Here is an 11172-nt window from a genome sequence, read left to right as displayed (position 1 = left end):
AAAAAAAAAAGGACATGAGCCCCCCGACCTGCCCCCCCCTCACTTCCTCAGCCCCCCACAGGTGCCCCACACAGGCCAGCTCCAGCCCTTTAGGAAAAAAAAACCCAACAAAAACCCCCCAGACTCACTGTTCCTGCTGGCAGGAGCCATACCCAGTGCCCCCCACTACTCCGCGCCATGTGGGGGGCTCTGCACGAGCCCCCCGAAGCCCGAGGCCACTGCAGGAGCAGCAAGTCTCAGGGCTTTTCTCATTTGTTTTTTCTTAAAGGGCCAGAGCTAGCCTGGGCAGGGCGCTTGTGCAGTGTCCCCCATGCAGCATGGGGCAGTGGGGGGCAGCAGGGATTGCCCCCCGGCCCGGCAGCACCCAGTGAGCACCGGGGCTTTCCTTTAAAGGGCCGGGAGCTGGGGCAGGGGAAGCAGCTGTGGAGGGTGGTCTGGGGATCAGGGGAGGCTGGCGGTCTCCCCCCCCCTTAGTCATTACCAGCTCAGAGTCAGCTGTAGCTCCCTGCTGCAGCCACCAGGTGCTACCTGAATCAGAGCTCTCTGAATCTTTTCTGAAGATTTGGAGAGCTTTGAATCGATTTGGACCTTTTAATTGGCCCTGATTTGATTTGGATTCGGAGATTCGGACACTGAATCGGGCCAAATCTCCTCCAAATTGAATCACCACCTGAAGCTTTGCACAGCCCTATTGGCTAATAGGCATCTTTTTCAGGTGAACAATGCCAGACAAGTTTTTCCTACAGGCACTTGTATGAAAGACCAGCCATGCTAGAAACATTTTCACCCACATGTCGAAGTGCCAAGTTCACCTTACTAGCCTGCCAAGGCCCTCAACCCTTGATCTACTCTAGACTGAATCTTCACAGACTTAAGTTCCCCACTCTTCACTCCTTCCTGGACAGTCTCAATTTACACTGAACTCAGTTGATGTTTTAAAGTTCCCTTTTATACCCCAATGTCACACAAGCTTTTCTGGAGAACTGAGGCACTTTGATCATTTGAAACTGAACATGGAGAAAAAAGGCCTTAAGCAGAAGTGGTAGAAAGCAAGACTCCAAGAAGCTGACAGGCATATCACACTGTGGCATCCCACTGGAGCTCCCCACTCTTCACTTAAGAGTTTAGTGATAAAGTTGTATAGTGCTCCACAAGATATACTGAGGGTCAATAACGATCCTCTGAACCAGAAGACAGCAGAAAACATTTCCATAGCCCAAGTAATGGTCCACAGGCCACATGTAACCCCTAAGGGGTTAATCTGTAACCCAAGGGCTTCTAGTCCAGGCACCGATCCCTCCATCACTCCAGCTGCTGCCACAGTTGCCAGAGTTTCCAGGCTCCCCCCCCTCCTCCAGCTTCCACTGCCTGCTCCCACTTAAGGGGGATGGGGCAGGGCAGCCCATGGGGATGAAGGAGCCCAGGACAAGTGGACTCGGGGATCCAGGAACCTGGAACTCCTGCGTGGCACAAGAGTGCTTGAACAGCACGGCTAGAGGAAGCATGCAGTACAGTGTGTGGGAACACCAGGGGAACCTACTGTGCACTGTGGCTAGGGCAGGGAGGGGAGGAACCACGTGGTACAGCATGGCATCTGACCCTGGGGGGGAGAAGGCTGGGAGTGTGGGGCCCCTGGCTGCTCAGAAGTCAGAAAGCCCTGCCACAGGCCACGTATATTTGCATTTTATCCAGCCCACAGCTTAGAGTGAATGCATTAAACTACCAAGAATTTCTGAAAAACCCAAAGTAAAAAAAATAAACAAACAAACAAAAAAAATCAAATCCCATCTCTGTTTGAATGAAGGAGGCCATTAGCATTGTCATCAGAAGGACTGGTGAAAAGGCACACATTATTGGATAGAGAAAGCACCTTGTTAACATTCTTTTTCTTGATCTTGTGAAGGCAGGTGGCTTCTTGTTCTGCTGAGTGGTAAAGAAATCCATATCTGGACTGGATCTGCCACTCCTTAATCTACTCACGAGAATCTGCAGCAGATTGATTCAGTTTAGGATTACATTTTTCTCCACCAGTTACAAAAAGAACATTTTGTGGAACAGAGTCCCAATTCTACAACTGCTGGTGTTCCAATAAAGGAGGCACTAAGTCACACACCCCGATGTAAACCAAAGTGGCCCAACTGTCCAATTAAAATAGGACTGTGTTTTAAAATGCTTCTGAAAGTCCTGAATGTGTAAAGAACCACTTGCATAAAAAGCAGCAGATGAAATAAATACCCTAGAGCAGTGGGGGCCAACCTTTTTGGCAGGCATGCCACAAATTAGCCCTATACCCTCCCCAAGTGCCACTCCAATCCTCCTTCCCCATGTAATTTGCTTTCTGCTCCCTGCCTTATCTGACACATGCCATACATAGAGACTACTTGTGCCACTTGTGGCATACATGCTGCAGGTTGGCCACCCCTGCTCTAGACAGATCTAGCTCCGTAACTGGGGAGCCCCTCTCCATATGCTTCCCAACTAATCCGCTTTAAAAATGAATTTGGATTAACCTTCCACAGCATCTCCCTATGGACAAGACACAATACAGTACAGTATAACCTCATAAACCCGGCATGCTTGGGACTGAGCACCTGCCAGAAATTTGAAAATTCCAGGTTTTTGAAACCGAAGCGGTGGCCAGTCCCGGAGCAGCAGCCGCACACGGATTGGGGTGGCTGGTGGCAGCAGCAGTTGCCACGTGCAAGTTTCCCCCTCCACATCTGAGGGGTAGGGGGCAGCAGCAGCCAGTCCCAGAGCAGCAGCTGCATGCAGAGCAACAGCTCAGGGTGGTAGATGGTGATGGTGGCCGCCACATGCAAGATTCTGCCTCCACATCTGACAGTAGTGTATTTTTAAAAAGTGCTGGATTTCGAGAACTCCGGATTTTTTATATCCAGATTTATGAGGTTAAGCCGTATATGAATTGTGATGATGCACATTGATAATCCATCAATCAGGCTAGTTGGCAATTAATGATCATTTACCCCATACTAAGAAAAACTGGTCTAAAAATGTTGAGTTTTTGCTTTCTTCTTTTTTTTTTTTTTTTTAAATCAAGAATCCTTTTTTCTTTTAAAGAAAGGACTCTTAGGGTGTAAACATGACATCTACTACACAGTAAATTGACTTTAGTATGTAAAATGGAATGGACACGACACCCAACCTCTTTATTTCAGAGATCACTGAAATCATAGTAAAGTAACCTTAGTGTGGTTAAACACATTTTCACCCTATCACCCTTAAAATGTGGAAAAATTACTCCGTGGAACATGCTGCTAGACCAGGGCTGCCCAACTGTCAGCCTGTGAAGTTAGCAAGTGCTTTGTAGGCCCCGCAACTGCCTCTCCCACTACCACATGGCAGGGAGGGCCCAGGGTCTGCATGCCACCGTGCACACTGTGGGGAGGAGTGGGGGAAAGAGACAGCCTGTGCGCAAAGGCTGCGTGGTAAGGGGACAGGGGAGCAGGGATGGGGGAAGGGAAGAAGCTGCCCCCACAGCATGCAGCCTGCGTGGTAGACTTGTAGATGCCGAGTGCAGGCCCCACCCACTCCCAAGCCATCCAGCCCTGCCTTGGACACATTATCTGGTTACTTGTACCTGTTCGATCCTAGAGAAACTAACAAAGACAGTACTGGAAGCTGCTAGAGGCTCACATTCACGGGAGACACCTGAAACAAGTCATCTGCTTTTCTGACTCTAGAAGGAACAAAAGATGGTCTAAGTTACAACTTGAGAACATTTAAAAAAAAAAAACAAAAAACAATCACTAACGAAGAATTATTTTTCTTTTTTGTTCTCATATATAACCATAAAGAGGCTCAAACTTTGATAATTTGATACTCTGATAAACTGGTACTTTCTTTTGCAGATATTAGCATCTTCAAAATTTCTGCTCAATGGCAAAAGCATCTCCTGAAATAATCTGTAATTGTCAAGTGGATAAAGTGGGTATTACTTTCATTAAGCAATGTACGAATGAAACACTTTTATTGCAGGATCATCTTCACACTGGAAAGGCACTTTCTGTTTACCAGTATCTTCTCTTGAGTTTTCTTTCAGGACAACCAAAAGGAACAAACCGCTTCTTGCTGGACAATTAGTGTCCTGATTCATTTTAAGAAAAAGCAAACCAAGAAAAACCTGTACAGGAAATCCCACGTACTCTGACAGCTAGAAACAGTAGCAATAAAAGACTGGCCAACCTGTGATTCTCAGCCTTTTTAGATTCAAGACAGCCCTCAGACTCAACTCATTTTTAAACTACAAATAAATATTAGAGCAATTCTTCTGTTGCAAAGAACTCAGAAAGACCACAAGAAGTCAGAATCTTTTTGGCACTATGGGTTCCTAATTTGAAATCTCTGGCTTTATTTTATGACTCGTGTGTAGGTATATCCATACCTAAAAGAGCTAATATTCCCTATCACCCTTAAAAGGATCTCATGGCACACCAGCATGCCATGGCATCCTGGTTGAGAACTACTGCTTTAGACCATAGACTCCAAAAATGTTGGGCAATGAGCAAAAGGGAAACCAGAATGTTAGAACCAACCAGAGAGGATCAAAAAAGACCTACCCTTTGAAACTCCTGGAGAGGCAGGGCCAGCATGAATTAAAGCACCGGTAACAGCAGTCTCTAAAAGTCTCTCAAAAGATGCATGAAATCAAGAATCCAAGAGGAGTCCTCTGGCCCAGTGCAAATGGCACCAAAGTCTGACCCACAGAGTCTTGGAGCAGTGTCAGATGTCCTTAGTGAAGGAAAAAGGGAGAATTTTCAATCTTTGTAAAATCTCTGGCTTTGCTTCTGCTTCCAATATCTCCACAGGCTCAAAACCAGATTGTTTCAAATAGAATTTAAAAAGTGTCAAATAAGCAGCACCTTATTCGCACAGGCAAAACCAAAGAAACAAACTGCCTCACATTAAGTTCACATACTCCCGGTTCCTATGTCTCTCTTACAAACTTTTGAGCTCTAGTCTGGAGAAACGGACAATAATCCAACTAATTTTCTTCTGCCTGAAGGTCTCCAAAATAACAGTGAGAGGTAGCAAGGCCCTCTGCTTCCATCACAGAGCAGGAACAGTAGCTGGTGTTGCACAGACCTTGGGTCCAAAAATACCACAAATATTACAGAAGATCACTTTGAACACAAAGGTTCAGATCTACAAGTCTTGTTTGCACGCACAGCAACTTCTCAAGAAGGGACTTCAGCTTTGTTGTACTGATGCCACCATACTAGAAAAGTAAGAAGTCAAGCAGGCCTGAAGAACTGGCCTTGTCAGGGGCATTTCAGGATCTTAAATACTGGTCCACTGCACAGATCCTAGCACTGCAAACCTCAGCCTTCTGGAAAGCAGACGTCATGCTGGCATAAGCAGTCAGAGAACATGACAGTCTCCTCCTGTCATTTTTGGAAAAACATGACTCTATGCCTCAGCATATGGCTGAAGCCTGTCACATCACAACAGGCCAGAGCTTCATTTGGTGCTATCACAAACTGAGATATGACAGATCAAAGGAGCAAAAAACCAAAAATCCAAAAGCTAGTCAGAGTACTGTATTGACTAAGTGCATCCATTCAATTGAATGACTGAAGATCCCAAAAGTCAATCAAGGAGCTGAACAGTACCCTGTACCTACCATACAATCCCTAACAGAGATGGTAACTACTCATAAACCAAACCTAAATAGATGGACAAGTGCTACTTGCACCAGAAAGTCATCTTTATAAGCTAACCTAAAGTACCCCTGGAAAACCCTCACTGCCAAGGCTTCAAGGAAAGATGAAGACATTAGGTCTGGCCAAAGTACTAAGGAAAAAAAGGCACTTTAGTGCTGGGAAAGTATACTTTATTCCACAACTATATACCTTGAACATGAAAAGGGGTACCATGCAGTGTCTTGCTTCAAAAGCACTGGCTGATCAGACCAAAGGTAGAACAATTGAAAACCAGCGGAAAGCTCACTAAGTAACCACAACCAGAAAGAAACTGACTGGAGTGTTCTGGGGCAGAGGAGCATTTCCAATGCAACAGGATTAAAACACCCTACAGGTACCTCAGAGGATCAAAAAAAAGTGCAGAGCTAGGGAAGTTTTCTGGAGTTTTACACATGCCTTGTTCTGGAGGCATGAGACTCGGGAGAACAGGAGGTAAACCCATGTCAGTGAAATCTATAGAAAGAGCTTGTGTGTTGCCTTTACATTTTACAAAGAAGCCAAAAAAGAAACCTCCCCCACTCTCTCCCCTTGTAGATCACCTACAATTTCAACTCGCTATGCACTGATTTTTTAAAGTAAAGAATTTGAACCATCCCAAGGAAAGGAATTACAATCATGCACAATTTCTGATGCAAAGTTTTAGACGCTTAGACATCTGTTCCTGAATAAGGAAAAATATCAGCAAGTAACCTCCGGTGCTAGTGTGACATTGCATTTGTATATGGGTCTTTTGCACTTCACCAGTTACTAAAAAGCAAAGCAACTGCAAAGTGACAAGTGATTTTACATGCTTGTCCATCAAAAGGTATATTGCATTATCTGCTTCCAGGGCTTGTCTCAGCATTAACAAAACAGGCGCAAACAGAAATGAAGGACAGTACTTTTCCAGAAACAGACCATCTCAGTTGCCTTTCACAAACTTTTTAGGTGCAGATTAAGATGAATGCAGCATGGGCTATTCAACAGTCAGCACATGCCAGGTGCCTGCTCTACATGTGCAGCTCACCCTTTGTTTCATTCTCCTCATAGTCTTAGCAAGAGGACTGACTGCAGCCCACTCCCCTCCCCCTTCCAACTAAACAAGTCTCCTCCTCTCCCCATTTACCCTACACAATTCGAAGAACTTGAAATGCAAAGGAGAAAGGTGGATAGACCTCTTACCCGCCTTTTAAGGCTACGGGAGATAGTAAACAGATTCATCTGCCTAAAATCTCACTTCCCTGTCCTAAAAGAAAGGAAATGAAAACAATGTTTTCTGCTTCGCACGCGTTTCACTACACAAAGTGTGCCTTTCTTCCTCTTGCTGCATTAGACTCCTTATCCTGAAACTCTACACTCAGTGACTTCAGCACTTATGGTCCAGTCTTCGTTTCTCACTGTCAGTGCTAAGTTACAACTCAACTTGCTAGAGTAGGAGTTACCTGCCTCAGCTCCCCATTACCTGCTAGTATATACTCATCTATAACAGTACAACCACTCTTACCAAAGCAGCTGTTCAGAGTCTTGTGATCTCTAGCATGTCCCTATTTGAAGACATTTCAGTTATACATGACACCTTGCAGCGTGTACTCATATTTCCCACGTTCCACCACTTCATGGCACATGTCTATAGCAGTGGTGCTCAAATTTTTGGTCCCATGGGCCAGATGATTGCCATGGGGCTGGCCCCACACACCAGAATTGGGTACCCCCCAGTTTTGCCTCTGCCCACTGGGATCAGGTCTGACACAGCCCACATCTGGCTGGACCCCTGGGCTGGGACCAGCACTTTGCAGGGCTCCGCACAGGTCTGGAGATTTGGCAGCAGGGGAGTGGTGCCACCCCTTCCCTACCACCAAACTTTTGGACCTGTGGAGAGCCCCGCGGGCTGGACAGCAACACTAAGGGCCAGATCTGACCTGCAGGCCAGGGATAAGAAACGTTAATACAGACATAAATGGGTGCAGTAGATACTCCCTTCCAGCCATGCTTTCTACAACTCCTCCTAGTCCTCAAGCTCCCTCGGTGTTTCCCTTTCATTGCAAATCACTAGCAACTCAGCAGAAGTCACACACGCGTGTGCACACACACACACACACACTTGTTCTCCCATGCACAAGCCCTCCAGAACACTGACCTATGGTAACAGCCACCACTCACGCCAGCTCACTATGGACAACAGTCACATACCACCCGGTATAAATGTAATGATATATTCATTTACTGAATTTTCCCCATCTGCTCTGTGGACTGGCGCCCCCTACTCACTCAACCTCTTATAAATGCATCATTCTGTGTTACCAGGCATAACATGTCAGGGCATCTGTCCTACCGAATATTCAGCTGCAGTAAACTCCCATCACTTCTGCTAGCAGCAACATGCAGTGACTGCACTCTTCTCTTTACAGTAACAGGCCTCATTTTGACAGATGTCCTGATGTAGTGAGGACCCCCAAATTCAAAAAAACTCTTTGGGCACATTTATGTGTAGGAAAGCTGAAAAAAAAAAAAGTTACAATCTACTAGCCTACAGGAAGATTAAACAATAAATATAACACTGACAAGGGGCAGATCTGTAGCAGGGTAGTGAACTGAAGTAGATTAGTCCACATATAGTGTTCATCTATGCTGTAAAAGCTTCACTTTGGGAACTCAGGCAGTCAAAGAGATACCAGGGATTTTGTCTAAAAAACATTCACCAGAATAATTTTAAGAAAAAGCACTTTTCCCAAGAGACTTAGGGGAGGTGCTTTTGTTTGTTTTCACTACTAATGCTGGTTGCATAATCTTGAACCAGAAATGCACAAGAAAATTAGTTGTGAGGGTTGAGAGAGCCAAAGATCTGTTTAGGGAACACCTTTTTAACCAAATCCCTTGCAAAAAATAGATGTTTCTGGAGAATCTCTCACTTGACAAAATTCAAGATTGAGCCCAGGAACAGGAAGATCCAAGTAGCAGATTTTTGTAACTGCAGGCAGAGGTTAAAAGAGTGCGCAAGCAAACTTCTCTTCCCTGCTCCTCGACAAGAAAACCAGAAGTCCTTACAAATCTCATGGCAGACACTTAGTTCTAAGCCACCATCCTGCTGGGAAACCCAGCTCTCATACAACCAGCTGCTGAAAAGCAAGGGGTTGCTACCAGGGTCCTATCTACAAACTATGCTCGGGAGACAGTGTAATTATTAGGCCTGTGAGAAGAGGCTAGTATTCACTTCAGATTCGGCCGATTTGGGGGATGGCAATTTGATTTGGTGATTCGAATCACTGTCCCGATTCGGCTGGGTCGAATCCGATTCGGAGATTTGGCTGCTGTCAAATCTCCAAATCAGCCAGGCCAGGCTCATTCCCTGCCCCTCTCCCAGCCCAGTAATGGCTGCCTTGCCGGCCCCAGCTCCCAGCACTTGGGGGAAAAAATGCCCCAGCTCTGCAGGTGCTGCTGGGCAGGGGCAATCCCCGCTGCCCCCACTGCATGAGCTCTACATGAGCCCCCCCCCAGGCCAACTCCAGCCCTTTAAGAAAAAAAAAAAAACCAACAAAAAACCTGAAGAAACCCTAGGACTCACCACTGCTGCCGGTGGGGGCAATCCCCGCTGCCCCGCATTATGCAGGGGCTCTGCAGGAGCCCCCAAAGCCCCAAGGCTGCACCAGGAGTGGCAAGTCCCAGGGCTTTTCTCAGCTTTTTTTTTTTTCTTAATTATTTTCTTAAAGGGCCGGAGCTGGGGTGGGCAGGGCAGCTATGGGCAGGGGGTGGAGGTTGGGGCCTGGCAGGGGTCCCCCCATGGTCCCTTCCCCAGCCCCCTCTCCCCCATCCCTAGTACTTACCAGCTTGGCGTGGCTGCAGCCATCGGGAACTGCCCGAATCAAAGCTCTCCGAATTTTTTCAAAGCTCTCTGAAGCTTCAGCATCGATTCAGACCTTTAAATTGGTCCCCTGATTTGATTCGGAGATTCGGCCACTGAATCAGGCCGAGTCTCCTCCGAATTGAATCACCACCCGAAGCTTCGCACAGCCCTAGTAATTATCTATCAACCCCTGATTAAAGGGGTGTCACACATCCAACCCAAAACTGGAGTCTGGCCTAATGCATTTGATCTCCCACAGCAGATTTGTATTTGACAGAAGGCGCACGCACTTTCATGCAATGAGAGGAAGTTTCTAGTCCTTCTGATTATAAAAGGAATCTTCCACAAGGTGCTGGAGAAGTGTCAACTACCACCTCCTTTGTCACAGGTGGGTGTTATTAACTCAAGTGATGGCTCACCAAAAGGCTTTTTCTCCCCAGAAATGTTGTGTGTTCATGAAAATTAATGTAAAATTACTGCAACTGTATGGATACACTAGACACTGACCCTAAAAACAGCCAGCTAAGCATGAGGCAGAACAGCAGAGGTATTAAAAGTTATGTGCACACACTTCTCCCATTCAGTAAAGCAAATTGGAACAATGACAAACTACAAGTTAAGTTACTGCATTAGCCCCACAACATACTTTTGGTCTTTATGAAAGAAGAAATCTATCCCTGGCAATGATAAGAACATGTCCTTAAGACTTGGACCACAATAAAAAAAAAAATTATTCTAACCATGTCATGAATTTGACATTCCTGAATCTACCTGGCATCTTCGCAAAGACAAAACTGTCCTCCTCTGGCCTCTAGAAAGGGTCTTTTGTTTTTGCAGGAAGTATGGGCAGCAACAGAAGGGCCGATGTTTTTAATCTTCAGATTGAAGAAGCATCAATTTATAAGTCTGAAAAAGGTACTCATTGCAGCCATCATTTTGAAAATGAAGCCAAGCTTCTGATCATGATGGATCAAGGTGAAAATTCATGTAAAATGACTGCAACTGTATGGATGCACCAGACAGGGGTAAGCAACCCCCGGCACGGGGCATTTTGCTCGGCACAGACGGCAGGGAAGGGGCTGGGGCTGCACGGCCACAACAAGGATCGGGCAGCTCCCCCACAAGCCGAGTTTGGGGGTGTTTTCGGCACTCGGTCCACAAACACTGCCGCTAGAAACTGACCCTAAACACAGCCAGCGAAACATGGGGCAGAACAGCAGAGGTATTAAAAGTTACACACACACACACACAGACACACACGTGTGCACACTCTTCCCCCGCCCCTTGCAAAGACAAATCCATCTTCAACAGGCGCCCCCCGCGCACAACCCGGTCCCCTCGAGCGGCGACAAGCGCGGGCAGCCTCCTCCCCAGGCAGGCACGCACGCACGCACGCAGGGCTGCGCTGGAGGGGAGGCGGCGAAGCGGTGGGTTTGTCGGACCCTTGTCCGGGGGAGGGGGCGGCCTGCATGCGAGGTCCCTTCCCGCGCTGGCATCCTCCAGCGCGTTTCTCGCCTCACCCAGGAGGGGGAGGGCGAGGGCCGGGCGTCCCCCGCACACGCAGGTCGCCCCGACAGCGCCGCGCGCCCCCGGCCGGCGGACAGCCTCGCGCCCGCTCGTGATGTCTATTCC

The 11172-nt window shown here is 47.1% G+C and overlaps 1 protein-coding gene across 2 annotated transcripts in view; it reads right to left on the bottom strand.

Annotated features, from left to right (window-relative positions):
- The window catches only part of MBD3 (methyl-CpG binding domain protein 3), a 27600-nt gene extending 19421 nt beyond the window's left edge, over window positions 1–8179 (bottom strand). Inside the window, exons 1-3 of one of the 2 annotated variants that reach the window (XM_006027180.2) lie at window positions 8032–8179; window positions 3599–3697; window positions 1871–1986 (exon numbers count right to left, since the gene is read on the bottom strand). In XM_006027180.2, coding sequence (XP_006027242.1) covers window positions 1871–1944 — 74 coding nt within the window. In that variant the 5' untranslated portion in view covers window positions 1945–1986; window positions 3599–3697; window positions 8032–8179. Of the gene's footprint in view, window positions 1–1870; window positions 1987–3598; window positions 3698–4577; window positions 4734–8031 lie in introns of those variants that run through there. The other variant, XM_006027181.3, reaches the window with a different exon arrangement.
- Window positions 8180–11172: the final 2993 nt, after the last annotated feature.

The sequence above is a fragment of the Alligator sinensis genome, unplaced genomic scaffold, assembly GCF_000455745.1.
Source record: "Alligator sinensis unplaced genomic scaffold, ASM45574v1 scaffold103_1, whole genome shotgun sequence".
NCBI lineage: Eukaryota > Metazoa > Chordata > Crocodylia > Alligatoridae > Alligator > Alligator sinensis.
This window is presented reverse-complemented; position numbering and strand designations above follow the sequence as displayed.